Below are 26,253 nucleotides of genomic sequence, written 5' to 3'. Positions count from 1 at the left end.
CATTGCTGTACATTTTTTTTTTTTAATTTTCACGTTATAGAACCAATTAACATTTGCAGTTTTTGAACATAATAGAGAACTAGCGAAAAACGATGCCACAGATGAACAGAAATGTTCTTTCTTAGAATATTAATCACTGTTTCATGAAAGAGCAGTTTGTTTCCTCTGAATTTTAATTGTGCATTTAAGTTTGCACATTTAGCTTAATGGGCATGTTTAGCTTGTGTTTTCTCCACCTTATATTGTTTTGGATACATTTCTTGCTGATTTTTTTTTTAATGTACTACCTTTGGAAAGGAAATAAAATATAAAGGATTCTAGAGATCACACTATATATTTTAAATTTTTCTTCTAATCTTTTCAGGCTTGCTTTGTTTCTCCTGTCTCCTGTTTCTTAAATTGAATGCTTACCTTATTTTCCAGATTTTAAAAGAAATTAATGAATGCACTCAAGGTTGTATATTTACCCCTAGTTACTTATTTTGCCTTTTTCTTATCCTATTATTCGAATCTTTTAAATGCTCCAACATATTTTTTACTCTATTTTTCTGTCTGAATTCTGAGTCAGATTGTGAAAATGTCTTCTGATTAAGTACCTCTTGGACTCCAGGTAACCTGGAGTTTGTCTCATCTGTTGAAATTTTTATATCTTCATTTCCTGGTTTCCAAATTGGTTCTTTTTTATGGATTCTTGTTTTGCTATTTTTATGCGTGCTTTTGTTTTCCAATTTCCTGTTTTGTTTTTATGGTTCTTACTCCTTATCATCTGTGAAAGATTTCAACCACAGTTATTTTAAAGTCATTTTCACATTCCTTTATTATTTTCAGTTTGTATAGAGTGGATCTCGTGATTGTTGAATTTTTGAGGGGATGGTTCCTACTGTCATTTCTGTCTTTTTGTAATTTTGCTTTGCAGATTTATCTTGAAAGGAATTATAACTTTCCCCTCCAAACAACCTCTCTGTCTACCACTGATTTTGTGGTTACTCTTACCCATGACCCTTTTCAGTGCTTCAGTCCACAGCAGCACTTGTATAGGTGGTTCAGAATTCTAATCATGTAATATTATAAGTTCATATGTCATCTCATGGCTGGGCAGAGTTTGTAGCCGAGAGGCCGTGTCTGCTCCCTTCAGTAGTTCCCCCAAGTAGTCAGCTTTGTATAAGCCATAGTCTGTAGTTGTACCTGTTTTCATGCTTTTTTCATGAAAGGAGAGGCCTTGCTCCCAGCACTAGTTTAAGGGCTCCCATCCTTTGTCTAGTATTATTCTTTTTCTCCCTATTTTATTTTATTTTATTTTTATTGACGTACAGTCAGTTATGATGTGTCAATTTCTGGTGTATAGCACAATGTTCCTGTCATGTATATACATACGTATATTTGTTTTCATATTCCTTTTCATTAAAGGTTATTACAAAATATTGAATATAGTTCCCTGTGCTATGCAGAAGAAACCTGTTTTTTTTTTTAATCTGTTTTTATATATAGTGGCTAATGTGCAAATCTCAAACACCCAAATTTATCCCTCCCCCCACCCTTTCCTCAGTAACCATAGGATTGTTTACTAAGTCTGCAAGTCTGTTTCTGTTTTGTAGATGAGTTCATAGTATCCTTCTTTCTTTCTTTCTTTCTTTCTTTCTTTCTTTCTTTCTTTCTTTCTTTCTTTCTTTCTTTCTTTCTTTCTTTTAGATTCCATATATGAGTGATATCATATGATATTTTTCTCTTTCTGGTTTACTTCACTTAGAATGACGATCTCTAGGTCTATCCATATTGCTGCAAATGGCATTATTTCATTCTTTTTTATGGCTGAGTAGTATTCCTTTGTATATAAATAACACAGCTTCTTTATCCAGTCATCTGTTGATGTACATTTAAGTTGCTTCTATGTCTTGACTATTGTATATGGTGCTGCTATGAACATTGGGGTGCATGTTTCTTTTTGAATTAGAGTTCCCTCTGGATATATATCCAGGAGTGGGATTGCTGGATCATTGTTTGAGTCTGTAAGTCTGTTTTTAGTTTTCTGAGGAATCTCCACACTGTTTTCCATAATGGCTGCCCCAAATTACATTCCCACCAACAGTGTAGGAGGATTCCCTTTTCTTCACAGCCTCTCCAGCATTTATCATTCATGGACTTTTGAGTTATGGCCATTCTGACTGGTATGAGGTGATACCTCCTTGTAGTTTTGATTTGCAATTCCTGATAATTAATGATATTGAGGATTTTTTTCATGTGCCTATTAGCCATTTGTATGTCTTCATTGGAGAATTGCTTGTTTAGGTCTTCTGCCCATTTTTGGATTGGGTTTTTGTTTTTTGTTACTAAGTTGAATGAGCTGTTTATATATTCTGGAAATTAAACCTTTGTCAGCTACATAATTTGTAAATATTTTCTCCCATTCCATAGGTTGTCGTTTTGTTTTGCTTATGGTTTCCTTTGCTGTGCAAAAGCTTCTAAGTTTAATTGGGCCCCATTTGTTATTTTTTGCTTTTATTTCTATTGCCTGGGTAGACTGCCCTAGGAGAACATTGCTAAAATTTATGTCAGAGACTATTTGCCTATGTTTTCTGTTAGGAGGTTTATCGCGTTTTGTCTTACATTTAAGTTCTTAAGCCATTTTGAGTTTATTTTTGTGTATAGTATGAGGGAGTGTTCTAACTTCATTGATTTACATGCTGCTATCCAGTTTTCCCAACACCACTTGCTGAAGAGATTGTTTTTCTCCATTGTATATTCTTGTCTCCTTTGTCGAAGATTAATTGACCATAGGTCTGTGGGTTTATTTCTGGGCTCTCTATTCTGTTCCATAGATCCATATGTCTGTTTTTATGCCAATACCACAGTATTTTGATTACTGTATCTCTATAGTATTGTCTGAAGTCTGGGAGGGTTATTCCTCCAGCTTTGTTCTTTTTCTTCAGTATTGCTTTGGCAATTCTGGATCTTTGTGATTCCATTTAAATTTTAGGATTCTTTGTTCTAGTTCTGTGAAAGATGTCCTGGATAATTTGATACGGATTGCATTAAATCTGTAGACTGCCTTGGGCCATTTTGACAATATTAATTCTTCCAGTCCAAGAGCATGGGATATCTTTCAATTTCTTTAATCATCTTTAATTTCCTTAATCAGTGTTTTGTAGTTCTCCATGTGTAAGTCTTTCACCTCCTTGGTCAAATTTATTCCTAAGTATGTTATTGTTTTGGATACGATTTTAAAAGGTATTGTGTCTTTACTTTCTTTTCCTACTAATTCATTGTTAGTGTAAAGAAATGCAAGTGATTTTTGTATGTTAATCTTGTATCCTGCTACCTTGCTGAATTCTTTTATCAGCTCTAATAGCTTGTTTGGAGCTTTTAGGAATATATATCCATGTCATCCACATATAGTGACAATTTTACTTCTCTTCCAATTTGGATCTCTTTTATTTCTTTTTCTTGCCTGATTGTTGTGGCTAGGACTTTCAAGTCTATGTTGAATAGAAGCGGTGCGAATGGGCATCTTTGTCTTGTTCTAGATTTTAGTGGGAAGGCTCTCTTCTTGGTTTCACCGTTGAGTATTATGCTGGCTGTGGATTTGCCATAAATAGCTTTTATTATGTTGAGATATGTTCCCTCTATACCTACTTTAGTAAGAGTTTTTGTCATAATTGGTGCTGAATTTTATCAAATGCTTTTTCTGCATATGTTGAGATGATCTTGTGATTGTCCTTTTTGTTGTTGTTGATATGGTGTATCACATTGATTGATTTGCATATGCTGAACTATCCTTGTGTCCCTGGGATGAATCCAACTTGATCATGGTGTATGATCTTTTTTTATGTGCTGTTGGATTCCGTTTGTTAATATTTTGTTGAGGATTTTTGCATCTATGTTCCTCAGTGATACTGGCCTGTAATTTTCTTTTTTGGTAGTGTCTTTGTCTGGTTTTGGTATCAGGGTGATGATGGCTTCCTAGAATGAGTTTGGAAGTACTCCTTTCTCTTCTGTCTTTTGGAAGAGTTTGAGAAGGACTAGTATGAATTCTCTGTATGTTTGGTAGAATTCCCCAGTGAAGCCATCTGGTCTTGGACTTTTGTTTTCAGGGAGGTTTTTTGTTGCTGATTCTATTTCATTTCTAGTGATTGGTCTGTTCAAGTGGTCTGTTTCTTCCTGATTCAGTCTTGGTGGTCTGTATGTTTCCAGAAACTGCTCCATTTCTTCTAACTTGTCCAGTTTGTTTCCATATAGTTGTTCATAGTATTCTCTTATTTTTTTTGTATTTCTGTCATACTCTTTGTAATTTCTCCATTTTCCTTTCTTATTTTGTTTATTTGTATTCTCTTTTTTTTTCTTCTTGGTGAGCCAAGCCAGATGTTTGTCAGTTTTGTTTAGTCTTACCAAAAAACAGCTCTTGTTTTGATTGATTTTTTTCTTGTTTTTTAAAATCTCTTACTTTACTTATTTCCTCCCTTGTCTTTATTATTTTCTTCATTCTGCTGACTTTAGGTTTTTGTTTGCTCTTCTTTTTCTAATTCTTTTAGGTGATAGGTTAGGTTGTTTATGGGGATTATTCTTTTTTTTTTGAAGAAGGCCTGTATCACTGTGAACTTCCCTCTTAGGACTGCTTTTGCTGCATCCCATAGATTTTGTGTGGTTGTGTTTTCATTGTCATTTGTCTCAAAGTATTTTTTACTTTCTTCTTTGATTTCGTCATTGACCTATTGGTTTTTTTAGTAGCATGTTGTTTAATCTCCATGCTCTCGTTTTTTTCTCCTTTTGTTTTCCTGTGGTTGATTTCTAGTTTTATGGCATTGTGGTCAGAAAAGATGCTTGAAATAATTTCTATCCTCTTAAATTTGTTGAGGCTTCTTTTGTCCACAAGTACACAATCTATCCTAGAGAATGTCCCATATGCACTTGAAAAGAATGTATATTCTGTTTTTGCAGGATGTAATGCCCTAAAAGTATCAACCAAGTCCAACTGTTCTGTTGTGTCATTTAGTATCTCCATTGCCTTATTGATTTTCTGTCTGGAAGATCTGTCCAATGATGTTAATAGGGCGTTAAAGTCTCCTACTATGATTGTGTGCCCATTAATTTCTACCTTTATGTCTGTTAGTATTTGCTTTATATATTTAGGTGCTCCTATATTGGGTGCGTATATGTTAAAAAGTGTAATACCCTCATCTTGTATTGCTCCTTTAATCATTACATAGTGTCCTTTATCTTTTTTTGTGGCCTTTGCTTTAAAGTCTGTTTTGTCTGAAATCAGTATTGCTACTCTTGCCTTCTTGTAGTTTTCATTTGCGTGAAATATATTTTCCCATCCTTTCACTTTCATTCTATCTGTGTCCTTCACCCTATAGTGGGTCTCTTGTATGCAGCATGTTGTAGGTTCTTGTTTCATTATCCAATCTGCCACTCTGTGCCTTTTGATTGGAGCATTAGTCCATTGACATTTACAGTAATTATTGATAGATGTGGGGGTTTTTTGCCATTTTGAACTTAGTTTTCCAGTTGATTTGATATTTCCTCTTTGTTCCTTTCCTTTTCTTTTTCTTTTTCTTTTTGTGGTTTGATAATTTTCTTTTGTATTATCTTTGTTTCTTTTTGGTTTTTGTGACTCTATTTTGATTTCAATTTGTGATTACCCTGTTTTTCAAGTATATTAACCCATTACTGTATCTGTTTGCTTTAAACTGATAGTCATATAAGCTCAAACACATCCTAAGAAGAACAAAAACAGAAGAGTAAATCTATATTTTCCTGACGCCTTCTCCCGCCTTTAATGATTTCGATGTCCTCTTTTTTATCTTCTTGTTTATCCTGTTGCAACTCATTGTAGTCACCACATTTCCAGTTATGATTTTCTCCTTTCTGTAGAGTCCTGCTTCTTTTCTATTTAGAGTAGATCTTTCAATACTTCTTTTAGCATAGGTCTAGTATTGCTGACTTCTTTTAATTTTTGCTTGTCTGTGGAATTCTTTAGCTGTCTTTCTATTCTAAAGGTTAGCTTTGCTGGATAAACTATCCTAGGTTGCAGCTCTTTCTCATTCAGGACTTTGAATGTATCTTGCCACTCCCTTCTGGCCAGCAGTGTTTGTGTTGAGAAATCAGCTGAAAGTCTTATGGGGGTTCCATTGTAAATAACTCATTGTTTTTCTCTTGCTGCCTTTAGAAACATTTCTTTATCTTTAAACTTGGTGATCTTAATTATATGTCTTGGTGTAGGTCTATTTGGCTTCTTCTTTTAGGGGGCCCTCTGTGTTTCCTGTACTTGGATATCTGATTCCTTCTTTAGGTTTGGGAAGTTTTCAATCATGATTTCTTTAAATACCTTTTCAGCCCCCTTTGATATTTCTTCTCTTTCTGGGACCCCTGTTGTGCGTAGCTGGGCAAACTTTACATTATCCCATAAGTCCCTTATATTGTTTTTACTGATTTTGTTCTGATTGGGTGACTTCTGTTACCTTGTCTTCTAAGTCACTTATTCATTCCTCTGCATTATCTAGTCTGCTTTGACTGCCTTTAGCTAGGCTCTCATCTCAGCCATTGAGAGTTTCCTGTTTTTACTTCTCTTGTTCTTTTAATTGGGAGTAGTTCCTGTGCTTCTTCATTTTACTCATAGCTCTCTGGCACTGTGGATTATGGAGTATCAGTTATCTACTGTGGTCTTGAAGGGCTTTTTTTTTATTTTAAAGAAGATGCGTTCCTGTGTAAACTGTACAGTCTCTGATAATTTTGTCTAAGGTTTGTTTTTAGTATGGATAGTTGCCATGTTTTTCTTCTGTGTTTGTTTGCTGTTACCCCTTTGATTGGGGGTGTGACTGATGTTGTGGTGATCAGAGCCTACTCTGGTTGTTGAGCAAACCTCCTTTTTGTTCTATGGTTATCACAGTCCTGATGGGGCCATCCCTATTTTAAAGCTAGGAAAACTCTCAGCTGCCTTTACACACCAGACCCATCCAGTTCTTATTTTTAATTTTGTTAAAATTTTAACAATTTTAATTGTTTTCCCTTTTTATATTTTATCTACTGTTGTCATATATTTCAAGATTGGGCTCAGGGTGCCTCAAAACATGAACTTTTTGCAGTGATCTCTAGGAAGTCTGTTCCAATTTGTTGATGCAGTGGCATAGGAATAGAACTAGAGCTATTTTTTTCTCATCTTTCAGTGACACAGGTCTTCTCAGAGCCCTCTAACAGCAGGATTGAAACAACATAGCTCTTTAACATCCTTTGGAAACCCTCATTTTTCTAAATAAAATTTTTGATTTCTGGGAGATAGTAGAATTAAATGTGGGTTTGAATCTTAGCTCCATCACTTTATTCAGTGAGTATTTTGAGGACCTACTTTGTGCTGCATTTGCTCTAGGTGCCTTGTTTCTTAAGAATTAGTAGCTTTGTAACCTTGGGCAAGTTATTTAACCCTTGTACCTCCTTCCTTTGCAAAGTAGGTATATACTGTCTACCTCATAGGGTTGTTTTAAAGAGTAAATTAGAAAATAAAATTTTTGTTAAGCACAGTAAATTAATAAGTGTTTGCTATTACTGTTTTCATTACTTTTAAAAGTCCCTTGTAATATCGTATTCACTCATTTATTTATTCCACCAATATATGATAAGCATCTACTAAGTGCCGAGCACCGTGCTAGTATTGGCAGTATAATGTTGGTCAGAAGCAGACATTATCCCTGCCAGATGGAGTTTCCAGTATAGAGTCAAATTTGAGATGTCATTTCTTGGAGATGCTCTCCCAAACTAAGGATTCTGTTTGGTTGCTGATGTAAGGAAAACTTGTGAACTCTTATTTGGATTACTAGATGACTCCTTCCCCTTTTTAGTAATTTTGTGATCTAGTAAAATACCAGGGCTTTTGCTCTAGTCCCCAAAGCACACATCTTAAAATTTTTTATCTTTCAGTCAAAATTTGGTAAACTTTCTAGTTTGCTTAATTATCCCCATATATCCTGTTACAACACTGCAGTTTTAAAGAAAAAAGGAACCATAAATAAAACTACTGCTTAAATTATGTTTGGCAAAAGTTTTTTCCTATTTTCTGAATTGTGGGAATTGACCTTTTTTCTTTTAGGTATTCTGCACTGACTTGTTAGCTGTCTCCGTAAAAGGGGAGAATCATAAATTTTTCTTTAAGGCCAGTAAAACATTTGCAGGCTTCATGTTTAGTCTTTGGTGGGGATAAGTGACATATTTTTAAGCCTTGATATTAATAATCAATTAAAGAGAAAAGAAATCTCAGTATTTCTAAGCCCTTTCCCTAATCTGAAGGCAAGTTCAGTTCTGAGCAATAGGTATAAAGATGTGGGTGGTTAAATCCAAATAAAGATGTTTGAAATGGCCCTAAGCATTCCACAGCTGATTACAGAGTTAACTTACATATTTTGGTTTTTAGCCATGACTTAAGTGGAATATTTACAATGAAACTTACAACCAAATTTGTTTTCTGCACTGTCCAAAATGTAGAAATCTGTAACATATCTTTTGTCAAAAACCAATGCTGAGTGTATACCCAGATAATGAGAATAACATTTTTCTTATACTATAGCTTTAAAGGCAACTATGAAAAGGTGTTTTTCATCTCTTTTTTTAATAATATAATTTTCTTTTATAAAACTATTTTCAATGTATAAAATTTAGAAAATGTAGAAGCCATGGGTCAGAATTAAAGCATGTGTATATATGTTTTTTTAAAACAAAATTGGACATTATGTGTTGTTTTTTGTTTTGATTTTCTTATTTAACAATTCAGTTTCCCATTATCACTAAATAATTTTGGGAAGCATGGTTTTTCCTGGCTGCTTAGTATTTCCAGCCAGTGTTATAGATGAACTGTAATTTATTATTTAGTCCCCTTTTGCTGATATTCAAGTAGTTTCTAATTTTTTATTGTTAAAAATAACAGTACTGGGGGAGAGTATAGCTCAGTGGTAGAGTACGTGCTTTGCATGTACGAGGTCGTGGGTTCAATCTCCAGTACTGCCATTAAATAAATAAGTAAATAAATAAATAAACCTAATTAACCCCAAAAAACAAAATTAAAAAATAACAGCACATATATGCTTTTGCATTAATTTTGTGTATATTTCTGATTAATTTACAGAGATTTATTCTACGGAAATAAATTACTGGATGAAAGAGTATCAACATTTTAGAGCTCTTGAAACATATAGATCTGTGTAGCCTTCTGGAAAAACTGTGCCATGACTGCCAATAATGTATGAAAATATCGCATTTCATAAAATGATCTTTGCCAGTAAATGACATTTAATTGCCTAAATTTATGTTTTTATTCATTACTGATATGGTTTCATTTTAATCACATCCTTTGGTCTTTCTTTTTCATTTTACTTTTTTTCTACGTGAATCATTTGTTCATGTCAAAAGTTGCTTTTCAATTTTTCAGAAGCATCAAATAATGTCATCTGAAATGTTACCAGCAGTTAGTGGGACTTCTAATGATGAAAAAAAACAAGACTTAAGTGAAGACCAGGAGGAGAACCAGAAGCCAGGATTAGGTGAAAGGTTTGAACCCATATCTAAAAGGCAAATGAAGAAGCTCATGAAACAGAAACAATGGGAAGAGCAACGAGAACTCCGCAAGTATGTTTCAAAATGCATATATTCTACCCCTATTCAGAGATATGGAATATGGAATGTTGGACCTTGCATAGACCTTTGATATATTAAAAGTAATTGTGTTAATTAAAATTGGGGCTATGCGTATTGTTAGCTAACACTGTCAATTGACTGCTAAAATTGTATGTGTTTTTGAATTCTTTTTAACAATGTTGATGAATTTACACTACACACTTTTCTCACCCAGAACCTATTGTGAGTAGCTGCACAATTTCTGAAACAACTGATTTAGATGAGGGATAGCATCCATGTCCTAGATATGGAACAAAAATAACCACCTCAGAAAGGTCAAATTTGGGCCTCAGAAGATCTCAAATTTTACCAAAAGAACTATTACAGATTTTGGTGAGAGCAGTTGGGCTGAAGCTATTACTATATACAGACAAAATTTACTGGGAGAAAATAAACTGTAGTTGATGTACCTTAGAGAAAAAGTATATGAGTCTTTTTCACCAACAATTTTCCTTTTAATATGGTTATAAATATTACTCAAAAGTCATGTAGGTGAAGTATGATAAAATTCATCACAACTCTCAAATTTAGTATAAAGTTTTCTTAGTACATATAATGTGGTACCTACCAGTAATAAATGAAATTACTAGTATAGCTAGGATTTGTGTAGAAAGCATTATATTATTTTTGCAAATTTATTTCTTTTGTATCTAAAGCTTTTAGATAGACCATATAAAATTGCTGGTACTTGAGAATTTTTATTTATTTTTATCAAAGTATGGTTGATTAATAGTGTGTAATTTTCAGGTGTACGACAAAGTGATTCACTTATACATATACATATATATCTTCTTTTTCAGATTCTTTTCCATTATAGGTAATTATGAGTTATTGGATATAGTTCCCTGTGCTATACAATAGGTCCTTGTTTATCAATTTTATATATAGTAGTGTGTATATGTTAATCCCAACCTCCTAATTTATCCCTCCCCACAAGCCCCTTTCTCCTTTGGTAACCATATTTTGTTCTTTATGAGTCTATTTCTAGTTTGTAAATAAGTTTACTTGTATCTTTTTTTAATTTTAGATTCCACATATAAGTGAAATCATATTTGCCTTTCTCTGTCTGACTTCACGTCATATAATAATCTCATCCATGTTACTGCAAATGGTGTTATTTCATTCTTTTTTATGGCTGAATAATATTCCATTGTATAAATATACTATATGTTCTTTATCCATTCACCTGTCCATGGACACTTAAGTTGATTCCGTGGCTTGGCTATTGTAAATAATACTGCTGTGAACATTGTGGTGCATGTGTCTTTTCAAGTTAGAGTTTTCTTCAGATATATGACCAGGAGTGAGATTGCTGGATCATATGGTAACTCTGTGTTTCATTTTTTAAGGAACCTCCGTACTTTTCTCCTGTGGCTGCAGCAATTTACATTCCCAACAGTGTAGAGGGCTCCTTTCCTCCACACCTTATCCAGCATATTATTTGTAGACTTTTTGATGATGGCCATTCTGACTAGTATGAGGTGACACCTCATTGTAGTTTTGATTTGCATTTCTTTAATAATAAGCGATGTTAAGCATCTTTTCATGTGCCTGTTGGCCATCTGATTATCTTCTTTGTAGAAATGTCTGTTTAGGTGTTCTGTCCATTTTTTGGTTGGGTTGTTTTTTGATACTGAGCTGTAAGAACTGTCTGTGTATTTTGGAAGTAAATCTCTTGTTGGTCTCATCCTTCACAAATATATTCTCCCATTCCGTAGGTTGTCTTTTTGTTTTGTTTATGGTTTCCTTTGTTGTACAAAAGCTTTTCAGTTTAATTAGGTCCCATTGGTTTATTTTTGCTTTTGTTTCCATTTCTAAAAGATGGATCCATAAAAATATTACTGTGATTTACGTCAAGGAGTGTTCTGCCAATGTTTACCTCTAGGAGTTGTATAGTATCTGGTCTTACCTTTATGGCTTTAATCCATTTTGAGTTTATTTTGTTATATGGTGCTAGAGAATGTTCTAATGTTATTCTTTTACATGTTGCTGTGTGGTTTTCCCAGCACCACTTATTGAGGAGACTGTCTTTTCTCCATTGTATATTCTTGCCCCCTTTGTTGTAGATTAATTGACCATAAGTGCATGGGTTTATTTTAGGGCTTTCTATCCCATTCCATTGGTCTTTGTATCTGTTTTTGTGCTAGTTCTACACTGTTTTGATTACTGTAGCTTTATGCAATAGTCTGAAGTCAGAGACTTTGATTCCTCCGACTGTTCTTCTTTCTCAAGATTCTTTTGCCTCTTCAGGGTTGTTTGTGTTTCCATACAAATTTTCAATTTTTTTGTTCCAGTTCTTTGAAAAGTGCCATTGGTAATTTGATAGGGATTTCATTGAATCTCTCTATTGCCTTGGGTAGTCTGGCCGTTTTAACTAATGATGCTTGCAATCCAGGAACACAATATATCTTTCCATCTGTTTGTGTTGTCTTCAGTTTCTTTCATCAGTATCTTATATCAGGGTACAGGTCTTTTGCCTCCTTAGGTAGGTTTATTCCTAGGTATTTTATTTTATTTTATTGATAGGATAGTAAATGAAATTATTTCCTTAGTTTCTTATCCTGATATTTCATTGTTACTGTATAGAAATACAACAGATGTCTGTGTATTAATTTAGTATCCTGCAACTTTACTGAATTTATTGATAAATTCTAGTCGTGTCTTTAGGATTTTCTATGTGTATAATAGCATGTCATCTGCAAACAATGACCATTTTACTTCTTCTTTTCCAACGTGGATTCCTTTTATTTCCTTTTCTTTTCTGATTCGCTGTGGCTAGGATTTTCAAAACTATGTTGAATAAAAGTGGTGAGAGTGGACACCCTTGTCTTTTTCCTGATCTTAGAGGAAATGCTTTCAGCTTTTCCCCATTAAGTATGATGTTAGCTGTGGGTTTGTCATATATGGCCTTTATTATGTTTAGGTATGTTCCCTTTGTGCCCACCTTCTGGAGAGTTTTTATCATAAATGGATGTCGAATTTTATCAAAAGCTTTTTCTACATCTATTGAGATGATAATATGGTTTTTATTCTTCAGTTTGTTAATGTGATGTATCACACTGATCAGTTTGCAGATATTAAAAAATCCTTGCACCCTGCGATAAATCTACCTTGATCATGGTGTATAATCCTTTTAATGTATTGTTGGATTTGGTTTGCTAATATTTTGTTGAGGATTTTTGCATCTGTATTCATCAGTAATAGTAACCTGTAATTTCCATTTTTTGTGATATTTTTCTTTGCATTGCTATCAGGGTGAATGGTGACCTCATAGAATGAGTTTGGAAGTGCTCCATCCTCTTCAATTTTTGGAATAGTTTCAGAAGAATATAGACATCACCGTTTTTCTAAATGTTTGGTAGAATTCACCTGTGAAGCCATCTGGTCCTGGACTTTTGTTTGTTGCGGGTTTTTTAATTATTGATTCAATTTCATTACTGGTAATTTGTCTGTTCATATTTCTATTCCTTCCTTCCTAGTTTCTTGGGAGAGTCTGCCTTTCTAAGAATTTGTCCATTTCTTCTTGGTTGTCCATTTTATTGCCATATAGTTGCTTGTAGTAGCCTTTTATGATCCTTTGTATTTCTGTGGTGTTGGTTGTAACTTCTTTTTCATTTCTGATTTTATTGATTTGGGCCCTCTCCCTTTTTTTCTTGATGAGTCTGGCTAAAATTTTATCTGTTTTGTTTATCTTATCAAAGAAACTAAAAGCTAGTTCTTTTGACTTATTTTTTTAATCTCTATTTTTTTTTTAATTTCTGCTCTGATGTTTATGATTTCTTTCCTTCTGCTAACTTTGGGTTTTGTTTGTTCTTCTTTTTCTATATGTTTTAGGTGTGAGGTTAGGTTTATTTGAGATTGTTCTTGTTTCCTGAGGTAAGCTCATATCACTGTAAACTTCCCTCTTAGAACTGCTTTTGCTGCATCCCATAGATTTTGTATTGTCCTGTTTTCATTTTCACTTTTTCTAGGTATTTTTAAAATTTCCTTTTTGATTTCTTCAGGGAACCATGGGTTGTTTAGTAGCATATTGTTTAGCCTCCACATGTTTGTGTTTATTGCAGTTTTTTCTTGTAGTTGATTTCTAATTTCATAGTGTTGTGGCTGGAAAAGATGTTTAATATGATTTCAGTTTTCCCAAATTTACTGGGAGTGGTTTTGTGGCCTAGCATGTGATCTGTTCTGGAGAATGTTCCATATACACTTGAAAAGAATGTATTCTGCTGCTTTCAGGTGGCATACTCTAAATTATCAATTAAGTCCCCTTGGTCTCTTGTATTACCTAAGACCTGTGTCTCCTTATTGATTTTCTGTCTGGATCTTCTGTCCATTCATATAAGTGGGTGTTAAAGTTCCCTACTTTCATTATGTTACTATTGATTTCTCCTTTTATGTCCATTAAGATTTGCCTTATGTGTTGAGGTACTCCTGTGTTGAGTGCTTGTATATTTACAGTTGTTATAGCATCTTCCTGGGTTGATCCCTTGGTCATTTTGTAGTGTCTTTCTTTATCTCTTATAACAGTCTTTATTTCAAAGTTTATTTGTCTGATATAAGTATTGCTACTACAGCTTTCTTTTGATCTCCATTTAAGTAGAATACCTTTTTCCACCCCCTCACTTTCAGTCTGTATCTGTCTCTAGATCTGAAGTGAGTCTCTTGTAGGCAGCAAATATGAGTCTTGTTTTTGTATCCATTCAGCCAGTCTATGTCTTTTGGTTGGAGTATTTAGTTGGTTTACATTTAATGTAAAATGTAATTAAATTACATTTAATTTATTGGTATGTATGTTCTTATTGCCATTTTGTTAATTGTTTTGGATTTGTTTTGGTAGATGTCTTTTTTTCCTTTTTTTCTTTTGTTCTCTTGTGATTTGATGACTATCTTTAGTGTTATGTTTTGATTGCTTTCTTTTTTGTGTGTATATATATTATAGATTATTGGCTTGCAGTTACCATGAGGTTTTGGTATAGCAGTCTGTATCTATATATGATTGTTTAAAATTGCTGATTTCTGAATTTCAAATGCATTTTAAATACCCTGAATTTATGCTCTCCTCCCCTCATGACTACTGTTTTTGATACCATATTTTACATTTAGTTGTTTTGTGTATCCCTTAAGTGCTTATTGTGTATACAGATGATTTTACTACTTTTGTCATTTAACCTTCTTCCGAGTTTGTGCATGGATGATTTCCTACCTTTACTGTGTATTTACCTTTACCGGTGAGCTTTTCCATTTTATAGTTTTCCTTGTTTCTAATTGTGGCATTTTCTTTTCTACTGAGAGAAGTTCCTTTAGCACTTGTTGTAAAGCTGTTTTTGTGGTGCTGAATTCTTTTACCTTTTGCTTATCTGTAGAGCTTTTGATTTCCCCATCAAATTTGAATGACAGCCTTGCTGTTAGGGTATTCTTTGTTGTAGGTTTTTCCCTTTCATCACTTTAAATATATAGTGCCACTCCTTTCTGTCTACAGAGTTTCTGGTGAAATATCAGCTGATAACCTTATGAGAGTTCCCTTGTATGTTTTTATTGCTTTTCCTTTGTTGCTTTTAATATTCTGTCTTTGTCTTTAACTTTTATCATTTTAATCATACTATGTCTAGGTTTTGTTCTTAGGGTAATCCTGTATGGGACTCTGTGTTTCCTGGACTTGGTTGACTGTTTCCTTTACCAAGTTAGGGAATTTTTCAGCTATTATCTCTTATTAAATATTTTCTCAGGCCCTTTCTCTCTCTCTTCTCCTTCTGGGACCCCTATAATGCAAATATTAGTGTCCTTGATGTTGTCCCAGAGTTCTCTTAAAGTGTCCTTCTTTCTTTTCTTTCTTTTTTCTTTTTTCCTGTTTTGTGGTAGTGATTTTTACTACCCTGTCTTCTATCACTCGCCTGTTCTTCTGTCGCATTTAGTTTACTGTTGGTTTCTTCTACTGTGTTTTTGTGCACCCATTCTTCTCCCAAATTCTCTGAACATCTTTATGACCGTTACTGAAAACTCTTTCTCAGATAGATGGCCTATCTCCACATCACTTAGTTCTTCTTCTGAGATTTTGTCTAGAACATATTCCTCTGCTGCCTTGTTTTGTCTAAATTTCTATTGTATTTTTATGTTATGTAGTAGGTTAGTTACATTTCTTGACTTTGGAGAAGTATCCCATTGTAGGAGATGTCCTGTGCATCCCAGCAGTGAACTCCCCTCTCGTCACCTAAGGACTAGGGGCCAGCTGGTCCCAGGGTAGTCTGGTCTGAATTTTGGACTCATTTCAAAGGCTGCAGGATCATAGTTTTCTTGCTCCTGGTGTCTGTTCCCAGGTAGGTGAGACTGGTCTAGAGGCTTGTGCAGGCCTCCTGGTGGGTGGCGCTGGTGCCTGCCCACTGGTGATGGATCTGGATCCTGCCCCTGTGATGGCAGGTGGCTTTGGGCTTAGGAAATCTTTAGAGAGCCTGTCTGCTGATGGGTAGGACTGTGTTCCCACCCAGTTATTTGTTTGCCTGAGGTGTCCCAGCACTGGAGCCTACAGGCTGTTGGGTGAGGCCAGGTACTAATGACCCAAGCAAGATATCAGCCTGGAGGAGCATTTGTGCAGATGAATACTCCCCAGTATATTGGCCACCAGCTTTTCGGTTTCTAGAGTGATCCAAAGCTACCTCTCACCTCCCCAGGAGACCCTCCAAGACCAGCAGGTAGGTCTGGCCCTGGTTTCTATGAAATTACTGCTTTTCCCCTTGGTCCAGTACATGGGATTTTGTGTGTGCCCTTTAAGAGTGAGGTCTCCATTTCCCCCATTCCTCTGGAGCTCCTACAGTTAAGCCCCACTGGCCATATAAACCAAATACCCTGGGAGCTCCTCTTCTTGATGGCAGACCCCCAGGCTGGGGAATCTGCCATGGGGCTCAGAGCTCTCACTTCTATGGGAGAACTTATGCAATACAGTTATTCTTCAGTTTGTCAGTCATCCATCCCGGAGGGTATGGGATTTGATTATATCGTAAGTGTGCCCCTTCTACCACCTCATAGTGGTTCCTTCTTTACGTCTTTAGGTGTAGAAGATCTTTTTTGGTAGGTTCCAGTCTTTTTTATCAATGGTTGTTCAGTAGTTAGTTGTGATTTTGTTATGTTCATGAGAGGATGTGAGCTCAAGTTCCTACTATGCCATCTTAATCCAGTAATCTCTCACTCTGATATTTGACAATTTTTGATCTACAGAAATGGCAGTTTCTTACGGTTTAGGTTGCTGATTTTAAAAATTGTTTGTCTATTAAGAAAAGTCTTGTAAATATCTGAATATACAAATAACAATAAAAAATTGTTTTCAACTACTAATTTTAGACAAAAGCGGAAGGAAAAACGCAAGAGAAAGCAGTTAGAGCGACAGTGTCAACTGGAATCAAATACAGATGGAAGTGACAGAAAACGTATTCGAAGAGACGTTGTTCACAGCACACTCCGCCTTATCGTTGACTGCAGTTTTGACAGCTTGATGGTACTAAAGGTATCCTGAATACCTTTAATAGGTCTGAAAATAGACTGAATAATTCTTGCTTTAACATGTAATATGACTTTGATAAGAATTTGTTTACTAAAATGCATCTTAAATCAAAGTTTTCAACATCTGTACCCCCAAATTAAAGTAGTTAATAAGTTGCTTTTATTCATATGTTATAGTACAGACAGAGGGAAAGACAGATACCATAATTAAATTATAAAACTCAGTAACTGCATATTAATCATAAAGATCTGTGGGTATTTCTGTTATCGATCCTAATCAAAAAAAAAAAGAAATAAGATTGGCTTAATAGAATTATTTATTCAATAGTTTGAGAAATCTGTTTGTTTAAACAATGCTACTGAAAAGAACATGTTTTAATTACTTTCCAAATCCTTGGTAAGTTATGAAAATTGTAATAGTGTGGCTGTAAGAGAGTTCTTTTTTTCTTTTGTTGTCTCTTAAGAAGAGTAAATATTTTCATGAACTATCATTTTTTAATGCTAGTTGAATACAAAATATGAAATAGTGGGTTAGTTACAGAGTATTTATTGACTTATAGTAATTATTTTGTTAGTATATAATGAGATTGAATGGAAATTATCAGAAAGGACTTGTATTTCAAAAGAAAAAGTGTACCCATCTAGTCATTCCTTCCTCTTACTCTGTTCCACTAAGATTGTGGAATGCCCATAGATGATTTTGAAAATTCTGCTTAAAAAGCACACTCTTTTATAGGACATTAAGAAACTTCATAAGCAGATTCAACGATGTTATGCAGAAAATCGACGAGCACTGCATCCTGTGCAGGTAGGTTTGAAGTGTTCAAAACAAACTCCAGTTTCCTTTTATATTTTACTCTGGAAAGGCATAGATATTCCCAATTGCCTTTACAAGAAAGAATCTTACAGATAATCTCTCTTAGAAAACAAAATGCCTATTTCAAAAATGTTTTATTTTTCTACAAAAATAAAATACTTCAAACATCTTTTCACATGTGTCATTCACAGACAAACTGCCCAGTCATCATCAGTCTTGTGCACATTGACCTGTTCATTGCCGTGTAGTCCAACGTCTTCAGTAAAGGATGTACACATATTTTCATACCAGTTTCTCAGCTCTCAGTTCATTCCTTTCTGGGGAGTGAAGGCACTGTTGCTACCTGATGTGTACTATGCTGCTTGTTTGAGTCAATGATGATTTTGAAACGTACTTTCACAGCTAGAATGAGGGGATGATTTGTGAGACTAATTGGCTGCTGTTAATAGTAGGGCCATTTTTCTTACCTGAATTTGTTTGAATTCTAGAGGGACCTAAAAATTAACTCTGGCTCAATGATGAAATCTTACTATATTTTTGGTTAGGTATTTTCTTTTTATCAAATGATAGTAGTTTTGTATTTTTACATTTTACATTCTTCCTACCCTTGATTAGACTTGAAATAGGTTTCAGAGTTTAGAGTCAAAGACAAATTATGAAGACTTTGGATTGGTAAAAAAGTAACAGTGGTGACAAAAGAAAGGGAAGGGAAACTTGACATGGAAGCAGGGAGTTTATAGAAAAGTGCTCCTTAAGCTTGAGGCAGATTTTAACTGCTTGAAAAATGGGATGAAAATATAGATGAAATACAGAAGTTAGTGGGTTAGAAGATAAACAAAAATACACATGTCATTTCTACCACAAATTTATTATTGTATGTTTAAAGCGTGTCATAAATTTATTTTTTTCAAGAATGAAAACATTTTGTGTTTTGTTGATAATCAGATGAATGTGTGAGGGGAACAAAATAATTGACTTTAATAGTCATTTGCCCTCTCTTTCTATACCTGCCAATCTCTTTTTAGTTTTACTTGACAAGCCATGGAGGCCAATTGAAAAAGAACATGGATGAAAATGACAAAGGATGGGTCAACTGGAAGGTAACTTAAATAGCTTAAGTCTCACATATTTTCCAGTAGTTTTGTACTTAAAGGACTACATTTTTAACCTAAATTCTACATAATGCTAATAAATATTCAGAGTCAGCAGCTCCCGACCCTGTGTATCACTATGCCTAAGTCTAAGGTTACCAGTGGGAGAAGCTAAGAGACTGAGGTAGAGTTTGTACTTACTCTCATTAAATCTCGCTTGCTATTTTACTGCCAACTTTAAAACATATTTTTTAAAAAAGGAAAAAATTTAAAGGTCTATATGCAGTCTCTACCTAGCAAACTGGCTATACATTATTTATAAAAGTGAAGTCACTCTAAAATTTGGAAATGTACTTGCATTCTGTTTCTTCTAAATCTGTGCTATACCATATGGTGTCCACTGTCCACATGTGGCTGTTGAACTCTTGAAATGTGACTGGTCTGAGTTGAGTTGTGCTCTAAATGTGAAATAGACATTGGATTTCAAAGACTTAGTACAAAAAAAAAAGAATGTAAAATATCTCCAAAAAACACATTTATTATAAGTTGAAATGATAGCATTGTTGAATACAATATATTATTAAAAATAATTTCATCTTTTTTCCCACTTTTTAAAATGTGGCTACTAGAAGATTTCAAATTACATATGTGGCTCACATTTCTTTTTATATATATTTGACTAAACTGTTCTCAGTTATTTGCAAATATGACTAACGTATATTGGGTTTACTATCAATCCCTGAGGAACCCTAACTCTATTCTACTCAGGGAAGTAGTGAGTTATTCCTATTTTTTTTTTCCTTTCTCCAGGCCAGTTCTCACTTCCCTCTCTCACTAGTCCTGTAATGCCTGCATTTATTAATAGCCTATAGTGTAAAACATTTTCAAAGGCTTTTTAAAGTTTTAAAGTACAGTATATTTACCAAGTTTAATGTTCATGCCTATTTTCCTAACAAATAATGTAGTAAGTTCGAGTGGGCATACTTTTAGTTATTTTGTGGCTTATTAAATTTATTATTCTTAATACCACCAGCTATCCAGAGAGAGATAAATTCACTGGTCTCTAATTATGCACATTCCTCTTGGGGCCTTTATTAAGTATTGGGATAAAATTTATAATATATAATTTCTTAGGAAAAAAATGGCTGTTTATTAATCAATAGGTTATATACATTTTAGGTATGAGATCTCCTGCTTCTTTTCAATTTCCACAAAAATTATTGGGAAATGCCATCTGAGCCTGGTGATACATCTTCCTGTATTCTATTAATGTAGCTTGCAAAATTCTGATTGCCAAGTGTGCAGTCTTGTACCTCTGACCTGACAGCTTTGGTGAATAAGATTTTAAATGTGTATTTTTGTGGAAGCAGATGCAGGGAATTTATTGAATCTGTAAGCCCTTTCATTTTGATGATTCATGTAGATGGAAAAGGAATTGGAGAACAATGTGAGCAAATACATGACAAAAATGCATTTGTTTTGTTGGAACAGAGAAAGTTAAGAAGGTAGGTTAGTGCTATATTCAGGAAAGAGATACTAAGTTAAGGAGTTTGAATTTTATCCTACAGGTAAAGATAAAACAGTGAAAGTAGTGTTTTCGGAAAATGAATCCACCATCCATGTGTGCAAGTAAATTGGAGGGATCTGAGTCTAGACACAGGGAAATAAACAACATCAGGAAGCCACTTAAATAGTTGAGATGTGAGGTGATAAGGTGTTGAAGGTTCTAAGTAATACACTGTTGTAATATTCTGTCAAACTTCCTTTCTTCTTTTTTTTTTTTTTTTTTTTTGGATGGGTTTGTCTATAGAAAAGAAAATAATCATTTTAAGCCAATTTTCACAAAATTCTTTTTATTAATAACATTTTCCAATTGTCTTTTAAAGGACATCCACATCAAACCAGAGCACTATAGTGAATTTATAAAGAAAGAAGACCTGATTTATCTTACATCAGATTCACCTAATATACTAAAGGAATTAGATGAATCAAAGGCCTATATAATTGGAGGATTAGTAGATCACAACCATCATAAGGTACCATTAAGTTTTTATTTTTGCTTTTGCTCGTACTTAAAATTGATATATCAGTTTTCTTGATAGTATCAGTACTGCTGACAGCCAATGTTTACTGAGTGCCTGCTGTATTCCAGGCACCTCTCTAGCTAAGCAGGGCATTTCACATGCATTAATTTGCTTAATCCTCACGACAGCCCAGTGAGGTCAGTGCTGTTTGATGCTATTATTTTCTACATTTTACAGATGAGGAACTAGAGTCACAGAGAAATTAAATCTCAAATCAATAGTAATAGGTGGTAAAGCAGATGTTTGAAACTGAGCAGATTGCTCTGGAGCCCACGTGCTTAAATGATTTGCTATATCGATAGAAGATACGCTGCTAATCAATTTCTAGGCCACTGGTAAAATTTATATTAATTTATACCAAAGTTTACACCCAAACTGATAAATTTATACCAGTTTTCAAATATATGATTATCATGGAATGTGTGTTCTATTCTCTTTAATTTGTACTTTTGTCTCTTCCCACCTCCTTTCCCTCATTCTAATGAAAAATTACAGAAATATACTTTCTAAAAGAAGACATTATTTTGTATTTTGCCAGCTACTTTGCATCATGCTAAATTCTACCCAACTTGTTTACTAAGTAAGGAAATGTTGTTCGCAGAATAATAAGAAGTGATTCATTATTCTCATATGGCACCACTGTGCAGAACTCTCTGCATTGTTGGAAACGTTTATGTCATCCTGTCCAGTATGGTAGCCATGTAGCTGTTGAGCACACGAAATGTGCACAGTATGATTGAGAAACTGAATTTTTAAAAATTATAATAAGTTCAAGTAGTCACATGTGGCTCCTGTTAGGACAGTGCAGGTCTGTAGCATCATAGGGAGTTTTATCAGAATGATCGTTAGCCTTACTATTCTTTTCTTAGTGGAAAAATTCTATTTTGTTATTTAAATAGAACCAAATTTTTTTCTCTCATGTTGTATTTTCTCTGAACTAACACAATTTTGCTTTCAAAAGCACTTGACTCAATCAATTATTAATCATTAGTCTCTAAAATACACAAACTATTGGTTGAGAAATTTAGCTCTTCTTCTGAAATCTGTCTTTTGGCTCTTTCAGTTCTAATTAGACCCAGGCTTTAAGGATTTTAATTTTGAGAAGAGAGAAAATTCATATTCAGCATTCTTTTAATTGACAGAAAGGGAAAAATAAAATTAAAGGCAATTTTAAAAATGTTCAATTCAGGTTTTCATTTCATTTGTCTTTCCCGTTTGTGCCTCTTAGTGTTATGTAATTGAAACATAGTTTTGTCTTTTAAGTTCATGGGAAGAATGATGATACTTCTTTAGGAATTCAGTTTGAGTACTTTAAACAGAGAGAGGCAGTGTGGAATGATGAGAAGCTATTTGAGTCAGAAGGCATGAGCCAGGTTTTTCCTTTGGTTCTGGCACATAGGAACTTTGTGGTGGGACAGGGAGTATAATGTCTTTGGTTTCCTCATTTGTAAATTGGTTAAAACAAATGCCATCAACGTTCTGACCATAGTTATTGAGAATGTTTCCAAATTAGCAGTTAAACACACAGCACACAGCTCTTCAGATAAAATTCTCTGAACTAAAGTCTTTCCTAAAAGTTATTTATTTTGTCATAGACTTTAAGTTTAAATGATTTAATGTTCTAGCCAAGTTACACTATCTCTGTTTTAGGGACTCACATATAAACAAGCATCTGATCATGGAATTGATCATGCACAGCTCCCCCTTGGAGATTTTGTGAAGATGAATAGTAGAAAAGTTTTGGCAGTTAATCATGGTAAGCTATAAGGGGATAAACTGAAAATACACCTGAGTAAACACTATGAAAAGTAACATTACATTTATGTTTCAGACAAGTAAAAAATATGTACCTTTGGAAAATACACAATTTTGGAGGCAAAATTTTAAAATGTAATCATTTATAATTTGAATAATACATGCATACTTCAGTAAATTTTGAAAATGTAGAAAAGCATAAAGAAATAGTAAAAAATAAAGGAAAAGAAATAAGGTGTAATTTCACTGCCCAGAGATACTTGGTATTAACTTTTTGATGTGCTTCCTTTCCTATGCATATATAATATTATTTGTTACATAATTGAATTCTTACTCTATTACATAAAATGTTATAAATCTCAGGTGTTTTTCTCCTTTTATTAGTATATATTGTCACGCTATTGAGTCATTGTTAGTGGCTATGAAATATTCCATCATCTATATGTGTAATAATGTAACCTTTCTCCTGTTGTGGATTATTTTTTTCTTTTTACTGCTATATGTAATAATTGTAATACACATTCTCAGACTTAAGATTTTGCCTGGAGTTTTGCTTTTTAAACAAATTTTAGTAGAGATCTTCGTTAGTACACAACCATTAATTGGGCTTTTTACATTTCTCTGTAGCAGGCTCTAGGGAATTATAAAAATGAACTTAATGAACTTATTGACTCAAGGAATGAACTTTTTTTTCTAAGACTTCTGATAGATAGTAGAAATTAACTGTTCTGTCATAAAGTAGTCCAAACTAACCCTTCAGCAATGTATTAAAGTGAGATAATCTTGGAGACAGTATTAAAAATAAATAAATAAGGCAAGACACTCCCCAGAGTGGCACTATATAGGAAAGAGAAGAAATTTGGATTACTACTAACCCTTTTTTTTCCTAGTTTTATATTGGCAAATAAAGGATAAAGAAGTGAAAGGAATAAAGAATAGGAAGGAAATGAAATAGGTGCTCTATTATAATTGACAGCAGATAATGGTAAACCTCTAAGTGCTTAAGAACTGAATTGAGGAAAAGCTAGAAGAGCTTGAGAGCCTTGGGGCATATTGGCTCTCACAGTTAATACAGGAGAAGTAGTCATTAGGGCATACTAGCACTCTTAACACAAAAGCAGTGTATTTTAAAATATAGTATGCAGCATTGAGATGAACTTGATGAAAAGATACATGGAGTTGTCTTTCTTGCAGTGTTTGAGATTATTCTGGAATACTTGGAAACAAGAGACTGGCAAGAAGCATTTTTCACTATCTTACCCCAAAGGAAAGGAGCTGTTCCCACAGACAAAGCCTGTGAAAGTTCTTCACATGACAAAAAATTAGCCCAAGTTGAAGATGGATTGAACAGTGATTCCAGTGAGGAGGAAAATAGTACAAATTTACTAGATTCACCACATGAGGAAGAAAAACAGGATAAAGAAAACGGCACTGAACCTACAGTGAACTCTATACCACACTAATGTCATCTTTTTTTTTTTTAAGTTTAAAGAAAAATTAGGAGAAAATGAGGTACTTCATAGACTATTTGAAATGGGAGAAAATTTCATTTTCTCTTGTGAATTTTTAAAACTTTTAAGTGATAAAAAGCCCTCATAAGAAAGCATTTTTTTTTTGTTTTTACGTAAGATTTAAATGTGTAATTTAAAAAAGGCTTTTCTAAACCTCAAGTAAGCATTTCTTGAGAATTTTACTTTATTAGTAAACCTTCATTCTCTTTTATTTACCAGATTATATTCTTCAGAATGTGCCTTCTGACCTTTCAGTTTTATTATTATGTATTTGTAGCAGTGTCTTTCTGATTTATTTCGTACTTATTTGTGGAGGCAGATATCCTGAATCTCCTTTAAGTCTACCATAATGTTCTGTATGGGAGGTTACTATCTATCTGCAGCTTTATATTCAATTTAGTGACTTCAAAGGAATATAGTGATTTAGGAAGAAGTATCAGATTGATAAACTCAACTCTTTCTTTTGAACTATGGATCCCATCTCTGTTCCTTCTTTGTGATGCCTTTGTGGTTCTCAAGCAATTACTGAAGAGATAAGAATCTCTTTAATATATTTTCTTAATTTCAATAATGGTGATAAATTATTTTGATTACAAAATTTAAGTTTTCAGGCTAGATTATTTTAAAAGGCTGTTGAAGGATCAATTTTGTCATTACCTAAATTTAAAAAGAAACAACTCTTAGCACCTATCGTTTCCTTCCATATATACTTTTCAAAAATAAAATATGTTGGTTCTTAAAGTAGATAAAGTTAAATTCATATGTGCCTACTATCATATAATGATCTTCAAGCTAATGGAAATATATGTCTATAAATAATATAAGCATGTATGAAATATGCATATAATTGTATATACAGCTATTACTCCACATCATGTATGATTCTCAGTTACTAATTGATAACAGGATAGAGTTGCCATATATCTGTATTATTTGTGTGAATGACTGTGTTGCAAAACACTAAGGAACTTTAATTTTATACAGTGCAAAAATCCATAACTAAACATTTGTAGGAGGACATTGGCAAAGGAAGATGGGGCTAGAAGATGTTTTAGTTTTCAGTAAATGTAGAGCATTTATGTTTAAAGTAAAGTGATTGTTCTTTGTCACAGTTCAAGTAGCATTTCAGAAGCTTTACTGAGTTTGGATAAGTTAAGTGTCTGTTCTTTTTACTCATTGGCATCTCAGATTATGTACACTTGGTAGAAAGTTCATCGAATTTAATATTGATGTTCACTATCTCTTATGTTGCTTTATTCTTAGTAATCTATTATACTTATCCATTTAAAGGTCTGTCAGCATCGTATGTAAATAAAGAAAAGCCCTCACAATTGTAGAACAAAGCTTACGTCTTAAGTTGTACTCTTCAAAGTTCCAGGTTTTTGTGAGTAAATATAGTTAGTAGCATGGAGTATTATGTCTTTTATTTAAATTCCATATGGAATTAAGGCACAGTTTAATATTGAAATGTGGGGGAAAACCATTACAAGCACTGTGTAGTTTAATTTTCACTAATTATCAAAGTCCTGTATCTGTTTCCTAGGGCTGCCATAACAAATTACTGCAAATCAGTGGCTTAAAACAACAGAAAGTTATTCTCTTAAGTTTTGGAGACTAAAAGTCCAGAATTGAGATGTTGGCAGAACCATACTCCCTCAGGAGGCTATGGGGAAGACTCCTCCCTAGCCTCTTCTGGTTTCTGGTAATTGCCAGCAATCACTGGTGTTCCTTAGCTTGCAGCTGCCTCACTCGTCTTTGCTTTGTCATCACATGGACTTCTGCCCTCTGTCTTTTGTGCTGGTATCTGAGTCCTTCTTTTAAGGATACCAATCATTGGATTAGGGTTCCCTGTA

General features: G+C 33.9%; 1 protein-coding gene across 6 annotated transcripts in view; it reads left to right on the top strand.

Moving 5' to 3' along the window:
- Positions 1 to 25,812, top strand: part of TRMT10A (tRNA methyltransferase 10A) — a 28,015-nt gene extending 2,203 nt beyond the window's left edge. For 4 of the 6 annotated variants that reach the window (XM_032460433.1, XM_032460447.1, XM_032460439.1 and 1 more), the window contains exons 2-9: positions 9,107 to 9,221; positions 9,410 to 9,606; positions 16,984 to 17,146; positions 17,879 to 17,950; positions 18,985 to 19,059; positions 20,937 to 21,086; positions 22,785 to 22,890; positions 24,084 to 25,812. In XM_032460433.1, coding sequence (XP_032316324.1) covers positions 9,207 to 9,221; positions 9,410 to 9,606; positions 16,984 to 17,146; positions 17,879 to 17,950; positions 18,985 to 19,059; positions 20,937 to 21,086; positions 22,785 to 22,890; positions 24,084 to 24,352 — 1,047 coding nt within the window. In that variant the 5' untranslated portion in view covers positions 9,107 to 9,206 and the 3' untranslated portion in view covers positions 24,353 to 25,812. The remainder of the gene's footprint in view (positions 1 to 9,106; positions 9,222 to 9,409; positions 9,607 to 16,983; positions 17,147 to 17,878; positions 17,951 to 18,984; positions 19,060 to 20,936; positions 21,087 to 22,784; positions 22,891 to 24,083) is intronic. The other 2 variants (XM_032460462.1, XM_032460455.1) reach the window with 1 other exon arrangement.
- The last annotated feature ends 441 nt before the right edge of the window (positions 25,813 to 26,253 follow it).

Source organism: Camelus ferus, chromosome 2, assembly GCF_009834535.1.
Source record: "Camelus ferus isolate YT-003-E chromosome 2, BCGSAC_Cfer_1.0, whole genome shotgun sequence".
In the NCBI taxonomy this organism is placed as follows: Eukaryota; Metazoa; Chordata; class Mammalia; order Artiodactyla; family Camelidae; genus Camelus; species Camelus ferus.
Note: the sequence above shows the minus strand (reverse complement) of the source record. Positions and strands in the feature narration are given on the sequence as shown.